The 25,765-nt window shown below is 42.2% G+C and overlaps 1 protein-coding gene across 1 annotated transcript in view; it reads right to left on the reverse strand.

Moving 5' to 3' along the window:
- Positions 1 to 25,765, reverse strand: part of TAB2 (TGF-beta activated kinase 1/MAP3K7 binding protein 2) — a 106,079-nt gene that overhangs the window by 21,294 nt on the left and 59,020 nt on the right. The window contains exons 3-4 of the mRNA XM_019550101.1: positions 11,635 to 11,825; positions 1,213 to 2,725 (exon numbers count right to left, since the gene is read on the reverse strand). Coding sequence (XP_019405646.1) covers positions 1,213 to 2,725; positions 11,635 to 11,736 — 1,615 coding nt within the window. The 5' untranslated portion in view covers positions 11,737 to 11,825. The remainder of the gene's footprint in view (positions 1 to 1,212; positions 2,726 to 11,634; positions 11,826 to 25,765) is intronic.

A 25,765-nucleotide genomic window follows, 5' to 3' on the forward strand; every position in this document is an offset into this window, starting at 1 on the left:
CACATCTTGCTGGGGTCATTTGACCCTAGTACTCTTTCCTGCCATGGCAGGGGGTCGGACTAGATGATCTGCTCAAGTCCCTTCTGACCCTAGAAACTATGAAACTATGAAACACTGACTGATAACAGAAGGGTCCCAAAAATGGTGTGAGGTTTGAATCCTGAGAACTATTACAGGATTCATCCTGATCTTTTCCTACAGAACACTTTTGCATGAAGACTGGTAAAATCTAGCTCTTCATGTTAACCAAGTGCAACCATATACTAGAATTGTGAAATTTATAAATGTGATTCTCTGCCACTGCTTCTTTTGCTTGGTTTTTAGCATTATCCAGCCCCCTCCCTTTACATTACTAATTATTTAGACATCAGTTAGTTGCAGTATTGTTGCAGATGGCCAGGAAATGGACAGGCATCATGGTTTTTTGTGTGTGATATCTTTTACTAGACCCACTGTACAGACCTGTTGGACAGGTCTGAGGAAGGGTGTTTTGTGCTTGAGAACTTGTCTAATAAAAGATATCATAAAAACACTTGCGTTATTTAGGCTTCATAACTTCTTTGGGGTCTTATTCTTTTTCTTACCTGTCTGCAATAGCATTACATACAGAAAAAAGTAAAAACAATTCAAGTAGTCTACTGTCAGAAGTCCATCAGAAAGCAGTAAGGTAAAAATCCCCTCTTACTCAAAATTGCTTAATAATGTCCTCACTTTCTAAAGTATTTACAAAATTAAGCAGTCATATTCAATGGGAACAATTTCTGATCTGATTTAAAAGCCTGCCTATAAATTTGCACCTTTGATCTGCTTACATTAAATTTAAAGATGGTAGAGTTTGTTTCTGGATAACTTATAGAAAAGATGAGGTCACCATCATGCCATTCCAGTAAAGAATTGTATCCTACTAGTTCATTCAGAAAGGGCTCCAGAAAACAGAAGGCAGTTATGGATAATTGAACAGAAAACAAGAGAATTACATTATCTTCAAATATTCAGTTAACATTCAATGGTAAAGATGGATGTAAGGATGGATTCAAGTGCACGTGTTAACTATAAATCTTATTTTTGAATCAGAATGTAACTTCTGTTCATAGCACTCACTTGTCTTGTCACTGTTAGTGGTGAATCAGTAGATTTTCAGAACAAAATGAAGCAGATAATTTTGTACAAATATGCAACTAATATACATTACAATATATATTAAAATATTACCTTGCGTGTAGGCAGCATCATCAGATCCCATACTCAATTTCCGTGTATCATTGATCCTATCCACATGTGCTAAAACAGGGTCAGTAAGATGCTGGATACCTTCTGGTTCAGCATAATGATCTGGAAGGTTTAGAAGGTTTGTAGGTTCAAAGGTTGGGGACACTACCCCTGGTGAAACCGCAGGGGGTTTATTTGGAGAAACCGTAATTTTAAAAGTATATTTTGTATTAGGCTGTGTAACCACCACTCGAGGAGAGGTGGCAGTGGTGCTGTTGCCCACTGCTCGACTCTTGGGTGGATGGTGATGAATAAATGCAGGACCCATGCTTACTTGACCAGACATATTCCTAGAGGTGGTAGATACTCCAGGATTTGTTGATATGAACAGCGTGGGTTGGTTCCGCACACCTTGCTCATCTCCTGTTGTGGCATTTGCTGAAATGTAGACCTTAGGTTGACTACGTGCGATCACTTCATCAGTACTTGGTGGACTGGCCGCTATGTAAACAGTGGGTTGACTTCTACTTAATGTCTGGCTGTTAAGGGAAGAGGGAGTAGTGGAGGTGCGAGGGCCAGTTGAGCGCAGCTTAGAAGAATTGTTTCTTTGTGGTGGTTCAAGTTTGATTTCAATTTGGTTTTTACGAGGTCCGGTTGAAATATTTTGAATATTGTATTGGCTATGGGCAGAAGACTGTGAGCTACCAGATGAATGAATTGTGGGTGCTTGTGGAGTAGTAGGAGAACTGATAGGCATATAGACATGAGAGGTCTGGTGGCCTTGCTGGTTTGGATGCGTTGATTGCTGTGATGAGGTATGTGGTGGAAGACTGGATGTAGGAAGAGTAGTCCAGGGACTTGGTTGTGAAGGCTGGTAGACTTGCTGAGGATGCATAGGATTAAACTGAGAAATCCAGCCTGGTTGCTGCTGTGTCTGTCGAGCTGGACCACTAGGAGCTGTGATATAAGGCCTAATATAGATTGAATTTCCCTGCGGACTGTTAAGTACAGGGGGAGGTACACCATGTATGTGCAAAGATGTAGGGGTATTGCGACCAGGCTGAATATTTGGGGCTAAAGTTACCATAATGGGGTTGAACCTGGGTGTTTGCTGAGACAGGTTAGAAGCTCCTTTGCTGCCTATGTGAAATCCAAGGTGTTGCCCTGGATTAGCAGTACTAACTGTATTAGGCATTCCAAACACGTTAAATCCTGGTGGAATTTGAGCTGGTGCTGTCTGTGGTTCCTGCTGAAACAGTTCGCTGTTGGGCTGACTGGCTTGAAGGTGTCCATCACTAATGCTGTGAGCTAGAGTCCTACTCCCATTCATTCTACTTCCTTCTCTTCCATGGTGATACACATTCTGCGACTGTAAATCCAAATTAAGAGATGTCATGTGATTTCGTAGTCCAGGAATCCCAGAATCATCCGAAAAACCTAGGTCTCCTTCACCGTAGAGATACTTTGTGCTCTCTTGAGACAGAACTGCACAACAAGCATCCAAGTTGTTGTTATTCTATAAAAAGGACAAAAATTTGAAGTTATCAATAAAATAATGCCACACTCATATAGCATCCTTAAAAATTAATATGCCGCATCAAGTGAAAAGTCTTAAGCTGCTGGCCAATATGACTACTACACATGCATGAGGGGGCTAGCATGGGTAGCTTACCATTTTGAAAATGGTCATTTAGTCAGTGGCACCCAGGCGGATGTCTGCATTGTTTCTGCAGTAGTGACAGAGATCCTATACTATAGCAAGCTAATATGCTACAGTACACCTTGGGTGGATGCTTTTACTTCCTCCCTACTCTCAGAATAATCTTTAGCACGATCATGTCTCTGCTGAAGGGGAAACCAATAGAAGAACTGAGTTCACAGTACCTGTATGTGACTGGCAAATAGCTTAAAAAGCTTTTAAATGTTTCCCCAAATATTTTAAGACTGATTTCTTTAAAAACTCCCATCTGCTGAATAATGAAAAATGTCAAATTTATGAATGGGTTAGTGTTGTTGCAGCTGTATAGTCCAGGAATTATGCAAGACGCCAGGATTTATGAAAAAGAGAAAATATGCAGATGAAGGAAAACACACAAGAGTGTGTTATTCAAGATTAAGAATAATTTGCAGATTGTTCATATATACTATACTATTTATTTCATAAGATGAGAATTTAAACAGAAAAAATACCAATTACAATGCAGTTTTTAAATATTTGTGTTCCACCTCTCAAAATTCTTATTACATACCACTATTTTCAAGGGTTTAAACTAGTTAAACCAGGGCTTTCCAACTTTTTAGTGACCACTGGCTGTTCCCCCCCACAGCACCAGATATACTTGTGCTTTACTGTGCATCCTGGTGCCCCTACCCCCTGCAATGCACCATGCAACTCCCTACGGTACCATTTACTTGTGCGCTCTGCCTCAACTTCACCACTGCACCACACCTCTCAGGTACCCAGGCTGTAGGCTTCCTCACTACTGTGAACTGTGCCACGCTGTGCTGTGCCACCCCACCGCTGGAGTGGGGAACAGGAAGCCAAATGGAGAGGGAGCCTGGAGACCCTGGCTTTAGAAGCAGTCAGAGCAATGGGAAAGAGCAGTGGCCAGGTGGGTGCTTCAAGGCCATAACTTAACGCCCTTGCAGACTGCATGTGGCCTGAGGGCCACCAGTTGGACAGCCCTGGTTTAAAAAAATATTTGCGCCTGGGTAGAGCTGACATACTAAATCTTGAACATGGTTATTTTTATTTTTTAAAAGCCGCATAGCTAGCTGGTGTGTTATTAAAAAGTTAAAAAACAAACTGCCAAAACATTTCTTTTATCTCCAACTTAATTGTGGGCTTTTACACATCTTGCTTAGCTTTCTTAAAAATGAAACTTTAAAGCAGATGAATATTGCTGGAGGACATGAAACTTCAGGAAGAAATTGGTTTTTTTTAAATTTGTTATTTTAAATTCAATTTTCACACAGCCAAGCCTGAAGCAACAAAAATTATACTTTAACACCTTTCACTTCTAATTAAAAAAATGCCTGGTGTCTTGGGCGCTACCAAAAACAGCTATTAAACATAATCCAATACTACACAGACTAGAAAAAGATGAGGGGGAAAAAACCTATCTGCAATACTGTACCAACAAGAGGACTGTCAGAACGTGTAGCTTGATACTTGTATAAGAAAAGTTAAATTGACACAAAGCATGTAGCATGGGTTACTTGCAACGGAAACAGATTGAGAGGCCCCACTCAGAACCAGAGCCTGAGGGTGCGGTCAGAACTAAGTTTTGAAATATTTCCAAGTGTAACAAATGGGCCTGGAAATGTTTCAAAAAGATATCATTTCAGTGGCAGGATATATGTACAGTCCCCCGTGGCAGCTCCCTGCTCTCCCCCATCCCCTGGCCAGGCAGGGTTAGGGCTGAAGGGACCAAAGCCAGAGCAGAAAGTAAGTGGGGAAGAGGACCAGGGGACAGGCTACAGCCTCCCCACTTCATTTACCCCATGCATGTTTTCCTGGCCATATGTCCTCTCCCCCAGCAAACAAGCAATTCCAGCCCAGGGCAGGTGGTGGCTCAGTTTAAGCTTCAGCCCAGGACGCAGAGCTGAAGCCAGAGATGAGCTGCTGTCTGTCCCAAAGTAGTGCTGGAATCCAAGATGAGGTTCCCCCCCCCCCCAATGTTGATGCAGGGGGGAACCCCTTATCTCCAATTTGAGTAAATATAGCAGTATTTTTAACTTTGCATTCAATAAACTCAATTTTTTCAGAAAATATTCTAAGCATTGAATAGAACCTTTTTCATTTTGATGGAAATCAAAAAACTGAAAATGGAAGGCAGGGAATACATGGAGTCTCAACAACATCTTGTTGGCAAAGACAGAGCTTCAAGGCCCTCTAATGCTTTATCTAATTGCAGAATTAGCTGATGACAGAAATGAATGGCATGGCCAGGCTGGAAAGTTCATCTTAGTTCTGCCCATGTCCCAATTTTGGTTAAAATGTTGAAAAAGAAAAAAAGCTAAAAAAAAAAGAATGAATGAATAAAAATGGGAGGAGGCATGGAGAGAAGGAAGATGGGGGGCGGGGGAATCATCAAGCCCCTACCTGGGGAACAGGCTGATGGGGACACAGACCTTGGGGAGGACAAGCTAGGGGAGTCCTTGATGTGTGCAGTAAGCTCTGCCTACAGAAGCAACCAAATGCATGATTCTAGTTTAAACAGGCTTAGGCTGAGTTTGAGTCATATTAACTTTTTGGCCTTTCAAAGTTACTGATGCCTACTTATTTCTGATTTTGACAGTATACCATAGGACAATAGGGAAGTAGGGCTGGAAGGGACCTCAATGAGGTTATCTATTCCATCTGTCTGTTTGAGGCAGGATCATCCCTGAGTAAACCATCCCAGCCAAGAGTATGGTCTAACCTGTTCGTGAAAGCTTCCAAGAATGGAAGTTTTGCAACTTCTCTAGGCAGCCTATTCATAATGCCATGTATGGACTTAAATTTCTGGGAAAGTTGCTGCTCTCCCAAGACAAGACATGAGTGTACAAAAGTACAGGATTTTTCTCCCAGAGCAAAAATGGTCACTTCAGGAGAAAAATAACTTGGAAGCAACCAGGGTTAAATCACTCGTGAAAGAGTTTATCCTTTACAACTCCCACACTGTGCTGCAGAGAGACTGTGCGAGGCAGTGCGAATCAGCCAGCCAGAGCTGCCCTGTGCACTGATACCACCTTTTGCCAAGCAGATGAAAGAAGTCTGCAGAGTAGAGATGTGCACACAAGGCCCGCCCCCTCCCTGGCTGTGCAGCATCAGCACAGCAAGCTCTCTGGTCTTCAAGGGTTCAACATTTGAACGTCTGTTCAAGCATCTCTGGGTAAGCCTTTCTACCAAAACAAACCTGGGAGAATTCTCCTAGGTCATTCAAACACGAGTACACAGCCAGAGTCAGAAATTTACTCCTAATCTTCAACCTAAATTCCTCCCTGCTGTAGCTTGAGGGCATTGTTCCTAGTCCTGTCCCCTACAGCCACAGAGAAAAAGCCCATCTCCATCCTCTCTGTAGTCACTGTTTTGGTATTTGAAGACTGTTATCAAATCTCCCCTCAGTCTTTTTTTCTCCAGGCTAAATAACTCTAGCGCTTTCCATCTTTCCTCATAAGGCTTGCCTCCTAAGCCCCCAATCATTTTTGTTGCTCTTCAGTGCACTCTTCCCAATCTGTCCATATTCTTCTTGAAAACTGGACACAGCATTCCAGGCGGGACTTCACCAGAGCTGAACAGAGCAAAACAATTATTTTCCTTGTATTAACAGAATTGTTATTTGCAAATAAACTTGGGATACAGTTGGCTTCACCCCCCTTTTTTTTTTTTTTTTGGCAACAAGAGCACACTCCTAGCTCATATTCAACTTATGGTCCACTGTAATCCCCAGGCCCCTCTCTGAAGTATTGCAGCCTAACTAGTTATTCTCCCATCTGTATTTGTGCATGTAATTACTCCATCCCAAGTACAGGACTTTGCACTTGTTCTTGCTGAATTTCATCTGGTTAATTGTAGGTCATTTCTCCAGTCTATCCAGGGCACTCTGTGGACCCTGGTCCTACTCTTCAGAGTGTCTGCAAGCCCAACCAACTTGGTGGGATCCACAGATTTGCTAAGTGTACACTTGGTCCTATTTTTCAAATAATTAATACTCAATAAACAAACAAATAAATCATTAAACATTAAATATTCATGTTCAAAATAATAATGGACCCAGGATAAAGTCCACTTTATATCTCCTCCCAACCAGACAGAGGCACTGATGACTACTTTGTTGAGCATGATGATCCAACCAGGTTTGTATCTATTTCATAGTACCTTCTCCTAGTCTGTATTTCTTTAGCTTGTTAATGAGAATGGCAGAGGGTGTCAAATACCTTGCTAAAGTCAAGGCATACTGCCATCCACAGAGCCTGTCACCTTATCATAGAAGGAAAGATTGATTAGATATGATTTGCTCTTGACGAATCCATGCTGGCTATTCTGAATCATTTTGTGCTCTAGGGGCTTCAGTGGATTCCTTGAGAACCTGTGTAATGATCTTCCTAGGTAGGTCAGACTGACTGGTCTCCAATTCGCCGGCTGCTCCTTCTTCCCTTTCTTAAAGATGGGCACTATATATTTAACCTTTCCCAATTATCTGGGACCTCACCCGGCCACTGTTAATTCTCAGAATATAGCCAACAGCTCTGGAATTACCTCAGCTAATTCCTTCTGGACACTAGGATGTATACCATCTGGCTATGCCAATCTGAAAGCATCTAGCTTTCTCAAATAATCCCTAACCTGCTCTTCCACTACTCTAAATAACTGTTTTTGTTCCCCATCTTTGCTTCCAACTGCATTCATCTAGGATGTGCTGCTATTTGTGGAAACTACCACAGCAAAGGCTCTTTCTGAATCATTTGTAACTGCAATGCCTTCTGTATTCAGTAGGGAACTATGATTTCTTTAGTCTTCCTCTTCCTTTTGACATATTGGTAGAATCCCTTTTATACTGCCTTATGTCCCTTGCCAGTTTCATCTCAAAACATACCTCAGAATTCCTAAATTTCTTCCTGCATACCCATGTGATACTCTTATGCTCTTCCCTAGTACTATGACTAAGCTGCCACTTTTTGCAGGATTTCTTTTTGAGTTTCAACTCATAGAAGAGATTGCTGTCTAGCCAGGCTGGCCTCCTGTTGCCCTTCCCATTCTTCTATCACATCTGGAGATTTTTCTCCTTGTGCCTTTAAAAGGGCCTCCCTGAATGTTCAGCCAGCATTCCTGGACTTTTTTCTCTTTGACTTCTGTCCCAGGGGATGATGCTTTTCTGGAGCCCACTGCCTTTATTCTACTGCTCTCTTCCTTCCTGACCTTGAACTCTATCACTTTGTGGTCACTGTCCCCTAAGTGGCTTTCCATCTTCACATTCTCATCCAATTCCTTCCCATTTGTGAACAAGTTGAGAAGAACTTCCTTTCTAGTTGGCTCCTACTACCTGTGCCAAAAGTTATCCCCATCACACTGCAAGAAGTTGCTGTGCTGCCTTTTTAGGCAGTTATGTTTCCCTCCTAGCAGATGCCATAGTAGTTAGTAATTAAAGTAATCTCTTCCTCCTGGTTTGGTGGCCTGCTGCAGGCTCCTACCATGACATTCCCCGCCCCCCCGGTACTCTCCCCTCTGACTTTTACCCAGAGGCTTTCAACACGCCTACCTCTCACTTCACACTGCATCTCAGAATGTGTACATCTCCTTTATGAATAGGACAACAGCTCATCCTTTTTTTCTCAGCCTGTCCTTCCTGAACCAGCTATACTCATCATTCATGACTATACTCTAGCCATATAAACTATCCCACCACATCAGGATGCATCTGTTCCTACTCAGACCTTTACCCTTGACTGGAAGGACTGATGGGAACGCTACTTGGGCCTCATCCTCTTCACCTTTCTACATAACCATGTAGTCACTTTGGCCTGCTCAAGGTTATCCCTGGCTGTCATTAGTGCCCACATGGATGAATCACATGGGATAGTAGGAGGACTGCATGAGTCTTGGCAACCTCTCTGTGATGCCTTGGATGCAGGATCCTGGCATGCATCAGACTTCCCAAGCCAACAAGTCAGTCCAGAAGATAGATGCCTCTGTGCTTTGTAGTAGGGAATCACCAACCACCATCACGTGTCCCTTCCTCTTGGCATCGATGCTTTTGGTATTGATCCTCTCATCCACCCTTTTCTGCTGAACAACTACTTTCTGATATTGTGTTTATTCCAAAGCAAGAATAATTTCTCAGTGGAAAGACTACTACTGAAGGCTCTGGCTGATGTTACATTAATGGCATAACCAACCTGTTAATTGTGCCATAATCTGCAACATGCCACCCATTCAGCCAATTTATGGCACCATAAGGTGGCACCTTCAACCGAATGTATGGCATGCATCCCAGACCTGATCCCAATCAGCTGATTGTTGTCATTGGTTGGGGGAAGTGCCTAGGGATCCAGCTGGGGGCAGTTCTGGATCCCAAACCAGATCCTGTGCCTGTCCTGTGCCTAATCCCACTACTCAGGTGAGCTGAGCCGAGTTGAGCACTGGCATCAGACTGGGGGCAGCTCTGAGTCCCAGTTCAGCAGCTGCACAATTGGAATCTGAGGAATTTTATGCCCTATCCCAAACATCATACATGTGGCATGGCAGGACACATGGTTTTTGGGATGAGGCATAATATTCCTCAGATCCCACTTATACCTTTATTTTAACGTCTGGCAGGACCTGAGTTTTCCTCATGAGTTTGATTAGACTCACCCAAGCCCCCTAAAGCCCCAAAATGTATTGGCCTAATATTAAGGGTACATTTAAAAGGTATAGAAAAAAATCTACATCTGTACCAAAAGGGATCTGGGATAATTTTTCACAAATTTACACTTCAAATGGCATAAACAATTTAAACTCTGGAATGTTTAATTTTTGGAATAAAACTAAATTTGCTTACACAGAAGGCCTTAATTCAGGTGTCAAATATTTGCAAATCTGAGTCAAAGTATAGTGTTCTTCTTAACATGTTTTATCTAGGAGAAAAGTACTCCGCACTCACTACTTCAGGTGCTGTAGATATTTCTTATACTTGAGAAAAGTATATTAAAGATAAAACTTAAACAGTCATTGAAATATAGTTAATTCACTCCACTTGGCCCAACTAACCTGGCTGGAATATAAAATTCACTTAATATTCTTATATCATCAGTACTACACATAGACCTGGAAGTCTCAGAGACTTGACTGTTTCACTTGACTCCAAATTTCCTAGCTGAAGTGAAACTAAGTTGGCTTCTTCCCCTGCTCGCATTGATTTCTACCACTATGAAAGTAGTTGAAACTTTACTTACCTCAGTGATATCAGAATGTGTAAGATTTCACAGAATTTCTGATGTGACAGAATTTTAACATGTATTTATGAAACCTTAAAATATTCATATCAGTCTTAATATGTAAGAAGTAATCAACTTAAATAATATTTTAATGCTAAATAACTTTGCAGTTGCAAAAGCAGTCCAATGCAATTGTTCATATATATGATATACCCTATAAAATCCTAAATAAAAATGTGTTCATAACAAGGTAACAAAAAAGAACAGTTATTCTCAGTACAGCTGGGTACTGTCCTGTTTCTCATACAGGACCAACTGTGTTTTAGGCCTCTCCTTAAAAAAAAAAGGAGAGAAAAGAAAAAAATCCACTGTATCATGTAACCAAGGCTTGTGATACAAGGGGAGCAAAGGCTAAGGTTTTCAGCTGGTTATATCACACACAGTTTAGGCTCCAGATAGCAACAAGATTACTACACCTGACTAAGCCAATGCAGCACCTAAATCTAAGGCAGGAAAGGTTCTTTGGGTAGATGTGATATCTTTTATTAGACCAACTAAATAGTTGTGAAAAAGTTCTTTGCAAGCTTTCAGGCACAAACACCCTTCTTTAGGCACTGGGAGACTGCTATTGCTCTGAGTTCTTCAAGGTAGATAAGAAGCTAAAAGTGTGACAACAAGTCTGTGAAAATGTAAATAGCTGGAAGTTTGGAAGACAATGGGTAGAGATAGGAGGGGGAAAATAAATGCAAATGTTAAGTTTCAGGCAGGTGGCCTGGTGAATCAGATGTCAGACAGGTTGTAATGCGTCATAACTCCAATGTCTATATTAAGTCCATGACTTCTTTGTATCCAGTAGATTTATGAAGTACCTAAGTTATTTTTGTATTAGAAGAACTAAACAGTTTTTAGAAAGAAAAAAGATTAGTATCTTGCAGGATTGGTCTCAAGTACAGATGTGGTGCCATGCAATCCTGAGAGCATGTATGGTGATTCTATGGGTTGATTCAATTTCTTTCTTTCTGCTGCTAAATAACTAGAGGTAATCAGTAATGAGAAAAAGAAACTTGTCATCTCTATTTTAGCCTGGCAAACCACAGGACCCCCACTGGAATTTTGTTTTCTTGCGACTGAAGATGGCCAAATAAATTCTGTCAAAATTGCTACGTCCAAGTTTTATATTAGGAATCAGTCCATACTCACCATTACAAATCCTTGAAAATGAAGCTTTGGGGAAGTCTCTATTTAAGCAAACAGGGCACCATGGAAGCATATTCAAAAGCTGAGACTTAGTTTAAAAAAAAAAGTGATAAATCTACAATTTCTAAACTACAAACCAAATCCAATTTGAGAGACTGCTTGCTATAAAACAGACAAAGACAAAAGAATAAACAGTCATACGACAGGAAAAAAACGTTCTCAAGAGACCCACCCAGCCACAGCATACAACAGGGAAAACTTTGTTAGCTACTTTTAACATCTTCAGAATAACATCATGTAGAAATACAGTAATAGCAGAACACTAACCTGTAACATGCATCTGGACACAACAACTTCAGGTACCTCAGGAAATTTTTGTCGCAGGTCATGTAAAACCTGAAAATCAATTTGTTGGCTTCCTTGGGCCATTCGTATATTGCCTGGTCGGGACTGTTTGTTCAACAGGCAGTTCTACGCCTTAGTGAAAGGAGTACTCATCTCTTCTGTCCCAGCATCTTCTGTAAAAGGGTGAAAAACCCTAAAGTTTATACATATTCTTAGTTTAAAATGTAGTTCTGTAATCTTCTCAAAAACAAACACAAAATTATGATGTGGAAACCAGCTCCTTCAGCTCCAGTAACAAAGGCTTTTCAATGCAAAATTTTTATGCAAGAACATTTCTACTGAATAAATTTAATTGCTTATGTTACAGTACTTCTCGATGTTACATCTTTGGAGACTTGTCAAACTAATTTAATTCTTTCTAGTCTTTCATAACTGTTTCCCTGTATGCTCTACAATGAGAAACCTGCAGCCTGTCTAATGCAGGTTTCCTTCTCAAGTCATACTTTAAATCTTACTGACTGAATAAAACACATTTTTCACATCATACACATTACTTTATATCACTTGAATATTTTGAAATGGCACAAAGATGTTATCAATATCACAGCAGTTACAAAATACAGAAGCCATGCCCAAGTCTTTAAAATGCCCCCCTTCTAGCTAAATGATTTTTGATGGCAAGAAAACACTGAACACAATGTGTGAATTCACAATTTAAGAAAGTGATAAAAATTTCACTGTAGTTTTCTTAACCTTAGTGTATGCTACAAAGTTTTTCTGGCATAATTAAATTTCCCAGACGACACATACCCCCCTAGATGACATATCCATGCCAGCAAATCCACAAGTGCGGGTGGATGCAGTTATGCCAACAGAAAATGTCTTTTTGTTCACTTAGCTCATGTGGTGAGGACAGCAGGTATACCTGTACCGACAGAAAAATTCTTTCTGTTGCCACACACTACATCTACCATAGACTGCTTCATTGACAGCTATGCCAGACTAACTACAACGACAGAAAGTGGGTTCTGTAGACTTGCCCTTAATGACAACCTATTAAAATTTATTGACCAATACTGTTAATGCTTAAGAAATATTCAGGGGTCATGACTAGACAAAGACAGCCCTGTAAGTCAGGCCTTCCTTGGGGCATTTATATATTGTTACCTATTGTTAAAACTCAGTCATACAGCAAGCAGTCTGTATCAGCATTAACCAGCCACCTTACACATACAAATAATTATATTTTGGCTGGCTGCAGCACATTCATATCATTCAACATCTTGGAAGATTTTTGAGACTACATATCTTGGAACACTTTAAGTGTAGTGTTTCCCTAAGCTTATGGGTTTACACCCACCTTAGCATAGGTGGCCACTCTCATGCCCCCCCATACTTCAACTATACTTCCCCACCAATTTTCTTGAGCCCCGCTACTTCAGCCGTCACCATCAATTCCCTTGCTGCCAATTGCCACCGATGCTCCTCATCAGCAGGAAAACTGGCTGTAACTGCCAGTGAAACTGGGGGGTGGGAGGTGGAAGACTGCAGGGGCTGAAGTAGGGAGGCATAACAAAAACAATGGCAGGGCGAGGGGTGCTACCAGTTGCCACTTAATGTTTCCCAATTGATACGTAAGGAGCATATGAGAATTAAATGCAATTCCTAGTAACAAAGCTTATAAGAAAGCTACTTGCAGGTAGTTTAAGCTACGACAATCTAATCAAGTTCCACCAATTACTATAATTGTAAATGAATTTAATAGTACTTTTTTAAAACAAAGCCAAGATACATTCTCAGACCTCAATTTGCATTTCCCTCTTTGGTCACTAACTCTTAAAATCCAGCTCTCCAGAGGTATGCATCTACTTATGACTGCTTATTTTCCCACTGCCTGATTTCCTTGGCTGCTTGCACCACTCCCACCCAGGCACCAATTCCTCCTCAGCATTTAAAGACCTCCCACTAGCCTTTACTGTCACTTATCCATTTCTTCCATCACTTCTTGACCATCAAGCTTTGCCCTTGCTATTTCTTCTCTTGCAGTTGTCTGACCCTTTTATCCAGCCTTCAGCTCTTTATGCTGTTAGAACTGTTCTAAAAACACAGCAACTGAACTGAAATTGATTTAGAAACTTACTTAGCTAAATTCCTGCTACTCTATTCTGTTGACATTCTTTTTTTGTTTCAGTATCATAGGTGTTCCTTATTAATTTTAGCTAAATCATCAAGGCACTCTTGAAACAAAATTAAAAATGTGCACAGTAGCAGGTTGCTCTGTTAACTAAAGCAGCTCCTAAATCAATTCTATATAAAAAGCAGAGCTCTTGCTTTTTATACAGAAAAGTCTAAAAGCTATAAAAGTCTAAGGCTTTCGTTAACTGATAGATTTAATATTTTTGCAGCCTTAAATACTGTTAATTACACTCAACTACTGTATTTTTATTCCGAGTACTCTAGACCCGAGTGCTCTACTAGTTTTTTTTCAAACTGTGGCTGGGCCTTTCAACTTTAAGGGATCACCCTTTTTCCCTTTACCTCATATTCTCCAAGGCTGTGTCTTTTCCTTTTCTGTCCCTATGGCTTCTTGTCTGGGGATTGATAGCACTGTATTCGGTAATACAGTATATCAATTTATACAGGTGTTCACCCTAAGGAATATTTTTGTTTTAGCAGAAGCCTGGAACCACAAATAAGGCTCATTATTTTCCACAACTGTCCTATGTCTACACTTTCAGGATTTTCGATATTTACCCTTTAAAGAAGAAACTAATGATTCCAAAAAATCTTCTAAAGCAGCAACTCTTCAGTCATCCTGGAGTTATTTATGAATGTTTTATACAAAGCCTCTCGACACATTTATCCTGACATATACAAGACCAGCTTCTACCTATGCTGGCAACTCTAAACCAGTTAACTTTTACACTTCAAAAATAGTTTCCATGGCATCCTCAAAGAGGAATATATAAAACATTGGTATTTTATTTGGGAAAAATTGGTTAATAAAGCAGTAAAAACTTGAAAAAAACCCACACAAGTACAATCAATAACATCTGCTACTGATTTCAGCCTTATAACTTTTGTCCCCGACGGTATCTCTGAGCTTTCCTTTCCTTCTTCGTGTCCTTGTGACAAGGTATTTAGTAGAATTTGCAGATTCATTGGAATCTGACAGGCTGCACTGTGAGTGTTTTCTGCTTTGGCCTTGAACTTACGTTTTCCAGGCTGTCAACCATGCCCTTCAACACCTGCACCACCCCAGCCCCATGCATCTGGCCAAGTACAACCGACATGCTATCAGAACCAACTAAGCTCTGCAGTGGGTTTGCAGAAGTTGCAGTCTCATCTTTACAGCAGTAATAGGCATATCTTAAGAGGCAAGAACAGGGCTGCCAATCCAAGAATTATTTTACTGAAAATCTGCAAACTTTCTATGGACAGCATTTTTTTTATTTTTTACATAATGTTACATGATGCAATGCAAATTATTGCAGCTCTTGCTCTCTTCCCCCTCCCCCACCAGGATGCAGAACAGGGGAAGGATCCATGTTCCTTGGGTGCTTGCAGCAGCTGCCTGCTACAAGGAGAGCCTGTGCCCAAACCACACTCTTGACAGAACCCCAAAGGAGATGCACAATACCCATTATGCATGCACAATACCCAAGCATTTCTTCTTTCTGAAGGTCCCAGTGAGCAGCAGAGGCATGGGGAGCAGGGTTGCTAAGCATCTACATGTTATGGGCATCAAGACAGGTGGACGGAGATTGTAGAAGCAATCTTTTTCATTTTCATATTATGTTGAAATTTGTTTGAAGAAAAAAATATGCATTAGAAACTTGGATATGCCAGTAAATTCCTTCTTGAAAAGGTTGAAAGATCAACCCTTAACAAGGGAAAGCTGAGGTAGCAGTGAGAGTGGATAGTGACATTCAATGGAGCGTGGCATTCTGTTTAAAAGAAAAAAACCAAATCGCTAATCATTTTCTAACTTCTATTATATGGAAAAAACGACCATAATGTGGTATTAGAAATCGTATGGTTAACATCACAGCCAGGAAATGCCGAAGTAAAACAGACAGGAAACCTAACTTGTCTTTTTTAAACACATACAGGTATTAGACTGGTTAGGCTTTCAGGCAAACCGGATAGTTTCTCTTCTCTCATACGCATTTAGGATGAGGTTCAGAGTAATTTTAGTAGTATACCTGCTGATCAAGCAGCTTAGCTTTGTTTTACTGCACACAGTGCATATAGATAGCTTTCTGGAGTTGAAGTGAGTAAATCCATGAAGACATTTATTTAAAAAATACTGACCTACACAGAAAAAATTCAGAGCTCACACAGCGGATTAAGCTAACATTTCTAAAGAAAAGGATGACAAACTCTAAATCAATCCTTCTGAAGGTTATAAAAGAATTAGAATTTTTCTGAAGTCATCACAAGTTATATAAAACCAACCTAAAAAGCAAGTTCTCTATCATTAACAAAACACTAAGTGCCATAATCTCTTAAATCCTAAACATAAAAACACAAATTCTTAGTAAGATCCCCTTTCAACTCCCTAACTTCCACAGAAATTTGAGTTGGGTATTTGCAATTTGTATACAATTTCCAGCTTTTCCTTTGCCAAAGTGATTCATCAAGTAACTTTTTCTGCTCTATCTCTATCTGGGCTTGCAAGCAATAAGTATACTATTATTGTTCCTACTGCAAAAATCTGCAGGGAAAATGCTTATTTGCCCATTTCTACATAAAAGGGGAGGGGGCAATTTAATAAAATAAGATATGTATTCTAAATTATTACAAAATTATGTTAACAAGATCATGAACACCGAGGGAAAAAATAAAATCAAGGATACCAAAGAGAATGACTATGAAAAGTAAGTGTACAGTGCAGGTTTCCTTTTCATCTCTTTAAAGTGGGCTACTACCATATTACTGAAATCCAAGACAAGATTCCCCTCTCTGTCCCCAGTCAGCATGGGGGAAAAAGCTCTGTCTTGGATTTGAACACTAGATCAAGGCAGGTGGCAGCTCAGCTCTGGCTTTGGCCTTGGGCTTGAGACTAAAGCCATAGATGATCTACCACCTGTACCCAGCTGGAACAGCTCATTGGCTGTGAGGGGGGGGTACTTGGCTAGGGGCAACATGGGGGTGACCGTGCGGTGTGTGGGGGGAACCTGCAGCCTTCCACCCTACTCCTTGTCTCCTGTGCCTGTGCCTTCCAGTTGCGCACACAGCAGAAGGATCCCATGCAGGGGATCACATTTGGCTCACAGGGCTCAGAAATTTGGTGGTGGGGGACTAAAAGCAGCATTAACTGCTGTTGCTTCCCTGCTGCCAGATTTTAGGACCCTTAGGGAGCCCCACAAGACAGATTCACATGGCTCCTGAGGTTGAACATTCCTGCTCTAGAGATGCTTTCCGAAACACATTTACATATCAAGTGGGGATGGCTGAGAAACATGGCCACTAAGGGCTAAAGGGTCTGCAGCTAAGAGCTGGTACATAGTCACATCAGAAAGAATAAGAGTTAGCACCTACATTTCTAATAGGCAATGCCATATTCTGTTGATTTACAGTACTGCAAATTAAGCTGTTTGTAAAGAAAATTAAATGGAACAGGATCCTCTATTCCCATACATGTTGTGAAGATATCCTCCTCTGCTTCATCTCTGTATTGGGACAGCCCATACCCCTTGACCCTAGTGGTTTGTTTGTTTTTTACACTGCCTGGTTTCGGTCAACCTGGTCACCTAGGTGACTGGGTTGTAAAAATTCCTAAGGGAGGGGGGAGCTCATTCTTCCTTTTTCCTGCTGCAGGCATTTTGACAAGGGGAAGTCAGTCACTTTGGGGATTTAGAGAAGCACAGACCTCCAGAAAGAGGCTCCAGTTAATTTTACTGTGCGCAGACTTGGAAATTTAGCCAGTTTATTAGGATTAAGTGATTTTAGGCGCATGTTAAAAGGGTCACCGAACCCAAATTTGATGAAAGGCTCAATTTATCCTGTATTGCTCAAGGTGTTTTATTAGTCTCTTAAACTTCCTTTGTTCTCTACCCACCCCCATCCTCTCTCTCTGACCGATAAAAAGCTATCTGGCTCATCACGCCTAGCTGTGAATGCCTGAGGGGAGAGGAAGCCTGGCTATTTATTAACTAATTCAGGTCTATCTGAGAGTATTTGGGGAGGCTCCAGGCTATAAGGAGCACCCAGAAACACTTCCAGGGGGCCAAAGGACTGGCTGAGTGTGTACCCTAGCCTGCAGAGAGCCCTACCAGAGACCAGTGCCTGGGTGGTGGCAGCAAAACCCAGACTTGTGGGAGGTCTCCAGGAAGGAGGACAGCTGGTCATAGGCACTCCCTATTTTAGGGAGACTCCTGAAGCATGGTTTTGAGCTGGACACAGTGAGATGGGTAGCTGTGTGGTAGCGCCCCCTATTGTCCCACCACACATGTACAAACACGCTGATCATGTGCTATGGTACTTTCTCCACAACCTCAACACAGACTTATTTTTAGTCAGTCAGCATTAAGTAAATGTACAGGTTTTTGCACCAGTGCAACAAGTCGACAATATATTTGGGTAACAGATACACCAAGGTCTTACTTTAACTACTGCTATAAGTTACGCTACAGAAAGTATTGTAGAAGCTGATGGATCTTCAGGATTTTTATTGCATAAGAATTCATGAGAATATCTTAATTCCTGGGCTTAACTCCAGCACAGGGCCTATCCATGTAGATCAGTGATTCTTAACTAAAGTGCTATCAGATCGTTTGAAAGGTACCACAAGGTGTGAGGAGATCAGATAAATGTATGCTTAGGTTTGTCCCTGCCTGGCCAGTTCCCCACCCCCACTGCAAAACCCCCCTCTCTGCAAGGAGGAAAGAACTGTACTATATCAATTCATAATTTAAATCTGTTGCCACTCAATTCACAAAAGTTATGAAAGGGTGCCTCAAGTCAAAAAAAAGGCGAAGAACCACTGGTACAGACTAAGCTTAAGAAAAAAAAACCTATTTGAATTGATTTTTGAGATGGGGAAAAAACTGGCATCTAGGGCTGCATGAACCTTTGGTTGCTGATTCAATTCAGAGGCGATTCGGCTCAATTTGGAAGCTGAATCTCCAAACCTGAATCAAATCGGGAGACCCACTAAAAGGTCTAAATCGACTCGGAAAAGATTCAGATCCGTTAGGGAGAGGCAGGCACAGCTGGGCAGCTGCAGGTTCTCCAGCAGCTCCTCCAGCTGTGCTTGCCTCTCTCCGGCGGGGGAAACCATGGGAGAAGTCCCTATGGCTGCTCTGCCGGCCCCCGCCCGCTCAGCCACGTGCCCAATGGCTGCCCCTCTCAGTCACAGCATCCTGGCAATTTAAAAAAAAGCGCCCCACATTCACTGGCTGCAGCACTTAGGATTGGGGCCTCTGAGGGCTCGTGGCAGAGTTCCCTCCTCCTAGTGCAGTGAAGGGTAGCAGGAATTGCCTCCCCCCCACACTTGGCTGCTGCCCCATGGCGTGGGTGCAGCATGGTTTTGCAGGGAGCCACGTGCTGTATGGAAGCTGGGGTTAAGTGCTGCTAGGCTCCATGCTGTGTGGGAGGGCTCTGCCACAAGCCCTCAGAGGTTCTGATCATCGTTGCCAGAGCTGGTGAGTGTGGGGCGGGGCAGGGCGGGAGGGTGGAGATCAGGGAGTGGTCAGAAGGTAAAACTGGAAGTTAAGAATTAAGAATTACATCAGAAAGTTATATTTGGGACTTCAAAAATAAAAAGGCAGGTGGGTACACAAATACCATTAATAATTAAAGCTGAAAGAGCAATGCAGGTCATCAGTGATATAATATGGAAGGAAAAGATGAGGGGGATTAAGTAGAGTGCTGGAAAACACCAGCAGGATGAGAAAGAAAACTGTTAGAGGTAAATGCTGAGCATGGCTATATATAGGCATTCAGTTTCTCCTGGGAGAGTTGCTATTCTCTCAGGAGAAACCACAAGTATACAGATATTCACAATTTTTCTTCCACAGCAAAATGGCCACTCCAGAAGAAAAACAACCCAGGAAGAACAAGGGTTAAAATGCACTCCTGGGAGACCTTCTCCTGCATGAGTGAAAGTTTGTACATAGTTTCATAGTTGGTAGGGTCGGAAGGAACTTGAGCAGATCATCAAGTTCCACCCCCGGCAGGAAAGAGTACTGGGGTCAAACGACCCTGGCGAGGTGTTCATCTAGCCTCCTCTTGGGACCCCCAGGGTAGGAGCCAGCACCACTTCTCTTGGAAGTTGGTTCCAAATCCTAGCAGCCCTGACAATGAAGTAGCAGCTTCTGATATCTAGCCTAAATCTACCCTCTGCCAGCTTGTGACCATTATTTCTTGTCACTCCTGGTAGTGCTCAGGGGAACAGGGACTCCCCCAATGTCTGCTGGTCCCCCCGACCAGTTTGTAAACGGCCACTAGATTCCCCCTCAGCCTTCTCTTGTGGAGGCTGAACAGGGTCAGGTCCCTTAACCTCTCCTTGTAGGACCTGCCTTGCTGACTCCTGATCATGCGGGTGGCCCTCCTCTGGACCCTCTCCATGTTGTCCACATTCCTCCTGAAGTGTGGTGCCCAGAACTGGACATGTGGTACTCCAACTGCAGCCTGACCAGTGTCACACAGAGGGGGAGGATCACCTCCTTGGACCTGCATCTGTGGATGCATGACAATGTATGGTTAGCCTTCCTGACCGCTTCCCCACACTGTCAGCCCATGTTCATTTTGGCATCAATAATGACTCCAAGATCCTTTTCTGCCTCTGCACTGATGAGAAGGGAGTTCCCCAGCTTGTAGGTATGCCGCTAGTTGTTCCTCCCCAGGTGCAGCACCTTGCACTTGTCAGTGTTAAAACCCATCCTGTTCTCATCTGCCCACCCCTGTAACCTGTCTAGGTCCGATTGCAGCCTATCCCTCCTTTCTAGCGTGCCCATTTTTCCCCACATCTTAGTGTCATCTGCGAATTTGAACAGGGTGCTTTTTACACCCTCGTCCAAGTCGCTGATGAAGATGTTGAACAGTGCAGGACCGAGGACCGAACCCTGCGGAACCCCACTGCCCACATCCCTCCAAGTCGAAAATGATCTGTCCACCACCACTCTCTGGGTGCAGCCCTCCAGCCCACTAGTGACCCATTTGACTGTGTAGGTTTTGATGACATAGTCCCACCAGTTTTTTAAATGAAAATGGGGTGAGAGACAGTGTTGAAGGCCTTCCTCAAGTCCAGAAAGACTACGTCCACTGCTACCTCTGCATTTAAGGATTTGGTGACCTGGTCACAGAAGGCCACCAGGTTGGTCTGACAGGACCTGCCTCTAATGAACTTGTGTTGGTTGCCCCTAAGCATAATCTCCCCTGCTGGCCCCTCGCAGACATGCGCCAGGATAACTCTCTCAAAAAGCTCTCTTCTGAGAGAAGCCACAGCACAGCTATCCAGCATCCCATGGTGCTTTACCCTCCCCACATGCACTGCTGCCATTCTGTCTGCAAGAAGACTGAGGAACCTGCAGAGGATGCAGAGATGGATGCACAGAGGTCTCCTGGCTGTGTACCACCAGAACTTAAAGCTCTCTGTCCTTCAGGGGTTCAGCATTCAAATGTCTGTTCAGACACAGCAGGTACGGTTTTCTATCAGGAGAACAAAACCAGGAGAATTTGCCTAGATCATCTGAATATGTGTACTCAGACTATGTCTGCTCACAGACTGCAAAGATAGATGAGGGTAGTACAAGCCTGCAGAAAGTGAAGAAAACATTCAGGAAGGGAGTGATCAGTAAGAGCAACAGGAAAGACACTCTATGGCCAGGCTCTAAGTAAAGTCAATGTATATAAAGAGAGAGAAGGCAATCTAATGCTGCACTGCAGTGCAATTTAAAATCACTAATAACCCTTACAAACACTGCTTTCAGCTATTTCAAAAGGCTTTTTTTTGCAATTTAGATTTTACGCTCCTGGAGATATAAATGTTCCACTAAGCCTGCCAGCTGTGCCAAAAACGCTAAATAAATAAAAGAATTAATTGGCAGTCAACCTTGTAAAAACTACTGGCAAGATCCCCAGATAACCAACTTAAAAGGCCTGATACAATGGTAAAGTGATGAAATATAAACAGCTCTCCTGCTGAAGCCTTATTCTGTGAAAACGATCAAAAAAAGTAAACAGCATGTCATTTCACAGACAATAAGTCCTAAACTTTTCAGAACCACCAGTAAAGAATATGAATTAAACTGCCGATCCTGTTTAATAACAGGTTCAAATAGATAGCTCATTCCAGATATGCTTCATTTGCCAAATACTGAAACTGTTGTATAATCTCTAATTTTCTTAAATAGCAAAATATGACTTTCTTCTGGTAGAGTATATATTGACAATCAAACTGTGAGGCAATCCTTAACTACACATTTTTGCATTTACTGCCAGCAAGACCTCTCTGTAAGAGTGCTTCAGGATAAGTTCGGTCAATATTCTTTTTGTGTGAAAAGTGTGCCTGAGCAAATCTAAAGAAAGCATGCAGGACAATTTTAGAGGAACAAAGTCTCTAGTCTTAACAGGATGAGGCATGGGAATACACAGAAGTCTGTCACACTAAGCAATAACCACACAAAACAAATAATTTAGATTCTATGTCTCTGAATGTAGAGAAGACTGAAACTAAGTGACGTAAATGTAAAGTGATGTTTCATAAGTCAATGTGATTCAGTAAGACCCTTTGTTCTACTGACATTCAAGAAAAAGTATTGCTCCAACTCAGGTTGGACTCATTTGATTTAACTGAGTATAACAAATATACAGCAATACTTCTGTTAAAGGCCTTATTCCAAACACCAGGCTGTAAATATAGATAAATCTATTTAAAAGGAACATAGTCAACTGGAAATACCGTACTTCCTGCTTAAATTATAGTAGAAGTAGTACAAAATTTTGATAGGAGTACTGTAAGATCAGTAAATTTGATACATTAAGTTGCAAGTCAAGGCCACCAGAGGCTGCTGTGGCACCTACTGCTCCTCAGTGCATCTGTAAAGTAAAGGAAGAGGCAAATAAGCAAAAAGGCTGCTCGGACTTGGTACTGACCTGAGGATCCCAAATCCTTCCAAGTGTTACCAGCTACCCCACATTATCCAGTAACAGTAGACACCTTAAACAAAACAATACCCTGTCCCCCACACAAATCCACAGCCATCTTCTAGGTACACCTTGCAGATGCAGCCATCAACAATTTCCCCATTCTTCCCCTCTACCCCCGTCTTTTAATCCCAGCACTAGACCAAAACCAGTATTTGGGAAAAAAAAATCCTCCATGAACAACACCCTGCTTCTCAGATGGTTCTTAATTCTGATACAGCATTTCAAATCCTTTAGTCTAATGCTTGATCACTTCAAGACTATCTTCCATTGTTCTTTTGCTTGTGCTGTACTGGGTAGCCTTTCAAGTATCCATACTTCCATTTACTTCTCTACATTTCCATTAAAGAAAATGAAAGCCTTGTTAGTTTACATCTAGAGTCATCAAGTTCAGTCCCCCCCAGGTCACCATATCATATAATCCCATTCATAAGCATATCTTAAAGCTACTTTAATTTTTGCCTCCACTGCTCCTCTTGGACTTTCATTCATCTGATAAGAAACACTACAATTTCCAACCTAAATTTATTCATAATCAGCTTATGAATATTTATTTTTATGCATCACTATCCCTTTGTGTAAATAACTCTACTCTTCATAAATATATCAGATGGGTAAACACCAAGGAGAGAAAAATCTCATTCCATCTCACAACCTTCACTTTACTGTACCTAAAAAGTCAAGCTCAAACTCTAGTCTGGTCTCATAAACAGACTCTTCATTCCCCAACTCCATTTGTCTTGAACACGAGTGACCAGAAATGTGCATAGTATTCCAGATGAGGTCTTACGTAATGCCTTCTGGAAGGCTGTTGTTGCTGAATGCCTTGCATGATACCACCTAGGATTGCATTTACTTTGTTCATGGTTCACAGTGGTGTTTATCATGCTGCCTATGGCGTGGAACAAGTGCAGTACAGTTGGAAATTTCTCTTCTCCCTGCTATCCTTTCCTAGCACATCATCTACATCAGAGGTTGTCAACCAGGGTGCTATGGCACCCTGCAGTGCGTTCAGATCTTTTCAAATGGTAACACAGGGTACCACAACATGCAAGCACTGTTAGGTGTGCAAACATGAAACACAAGATAAACCAGAGATTTCAAATAGGAATTTATACTGTTAAAACTATTCTGACCTGCTGCATTCTGAGTTCTTTCCAACACAAGAATTGCTATTATTTTTCTTTAGTCAAAAAAGAAAAACAGAGCTGATACTTTTCAAGGGGTGTCTTAAGCCTACCTTGGGCTACCATAGATCTAAAAAGGTTGATAACCACTGATCTATAAACTCCAGTGTTGTTCTTCAGTCTCACCACCACTGCAAGTATCTTAGTAAAGGTTTTTGGGGCTATCCAGTCCAAATGAAAAAAACCTTGTGCTGGTAACTGTCCTGATACATCACAAAGGTACCTTTCTTTGATAGGACAAGACAGTGATATGAAAAGGAGGTCTCAAGGTTTAGAGATATGAGGAAGTCCTGCTAGTTCCAAGAGAAGGGTCTGGCTGGTCAGTGTAATCATCTTGAACTTGTAGATAAAGGAACTGAACTTTAAGATGCGGCACCAGTCATTTCCCCCGCCCCACACACACACCTTTCATACGAGAAGGAAATATACTGTCAAGTGTCTTTTGCCTTGGCTATAGAAGAACTTCCTTGATGGCCCTCAAAGATAGTAGCCATCTTCAATCCTAACAAAAACTCCATTTACAGGCTCCTTGACAGCGGGAAGGATGTTTGTAAATAGGCTCTGTGATGAACTGGCTGATATAAATACTAATGTGTTTGGTTTAAGGCCCACTGTTTGGTTGCAATACATGCCCAAGCTTGCTGTAGATGGACCACGTGGTCCTCAGAAAGAAAGGAAGAGGAAAATGGAACACTGTAACTGTTCACTCCCCAAGATTATTGCATGCTGCCTGGAAAATTAGGGAACTTTCTATACAAAATGTATCCTCTTGAGAAAGCCCCAGTATTTTCTCAGAATCTTGGGGATGGTACAAGAAGAATGGACCATGAGACAGGTGCTAGGGTGGTCTCTGGCTGCATAGATATCCCAAGCCCATCAACATCAGCCACTCAAGAGGCCTTGCATACACTGATAGAATCCTGTCTATACATCTGTGTCTAAAAAGGCTGCCCTGCCCACTGATGAGGCGCTAATGACCTGGCCATGTTTGCATTAAACAACAAAAAATCCACAAAACCACACCACCCACCTATCCCCTAAGCATGCAGAAGGTTGATTAACATTACGAGGTCCTTTCCAGGTACATACATTATTTATATATACTTCCTATACAGACTTCTCTAACCACAGCAGCAGCTAACAAGATGAAACAACCATGTAGCCTCTGGAAAGATAAGAAGCCTGCAACAGGGTACTGCCCAGGAACGGCTGCAAAGCCCCTGGGAGCCTCTTAGCCCTTGTCGCCTCTGCTTTTTTGAGGGCCATCTCCCCTTCAACTTTCCTGCCATGCCTTGCTGTAATTATACTTTTTGAAAAAGAAGACTGTCCCATGCCAGATTTCACGCTCAAGAATACAGGCGTTCCTACTCATTGCTTAAGGGCTAATTATGTGGCCTTGTCTCCCCTTCTAACCATGCTCACAGATGTTACCAATCACTCCCAAGCTCTGGCCTGCATTCTCTGCCCCTCCTGGGCTCACATCAAGGCACTTTGCCTATCTTGGCTCTCCCAGGTGTGGCCCTGGGTCCCTAACCCTGTTTCTGTGTCTTGCAGGCACTGGCCCTGTCTCTGCCCCTCTCTGGGCTGCAGGTCCCTGACCCTGTCAGTTTCCAGCTGTGGTCCTTGACCCCTATCTCCAGGCCTAGCCCTATTGAGCTTTCTAGCCTGCTTGAACCCTGGCAATAGTTTCATAGTTTCATAGTTTGTAGGGTCGGAAGGGACCTGAGCAGATCATCTAGTCCGACCCCCTGCCATGGCAGGAAAGAATACTG

This window comes from Crocodylus porosus, unplaced genomic scaffold (genome assembly GCF_001723895.1).
Source record: "Crocodylus porosus isolate Cpor-Errol unplaced genomic scaffold, CroPor_comp1, whole genome shotgun sequence".
Taxonomy (NCBI): Eukaryota; Metazoa; Chordata; order Crocodylia; family Crocodylidae; genus Crocodylus; species Crocodylus porosus.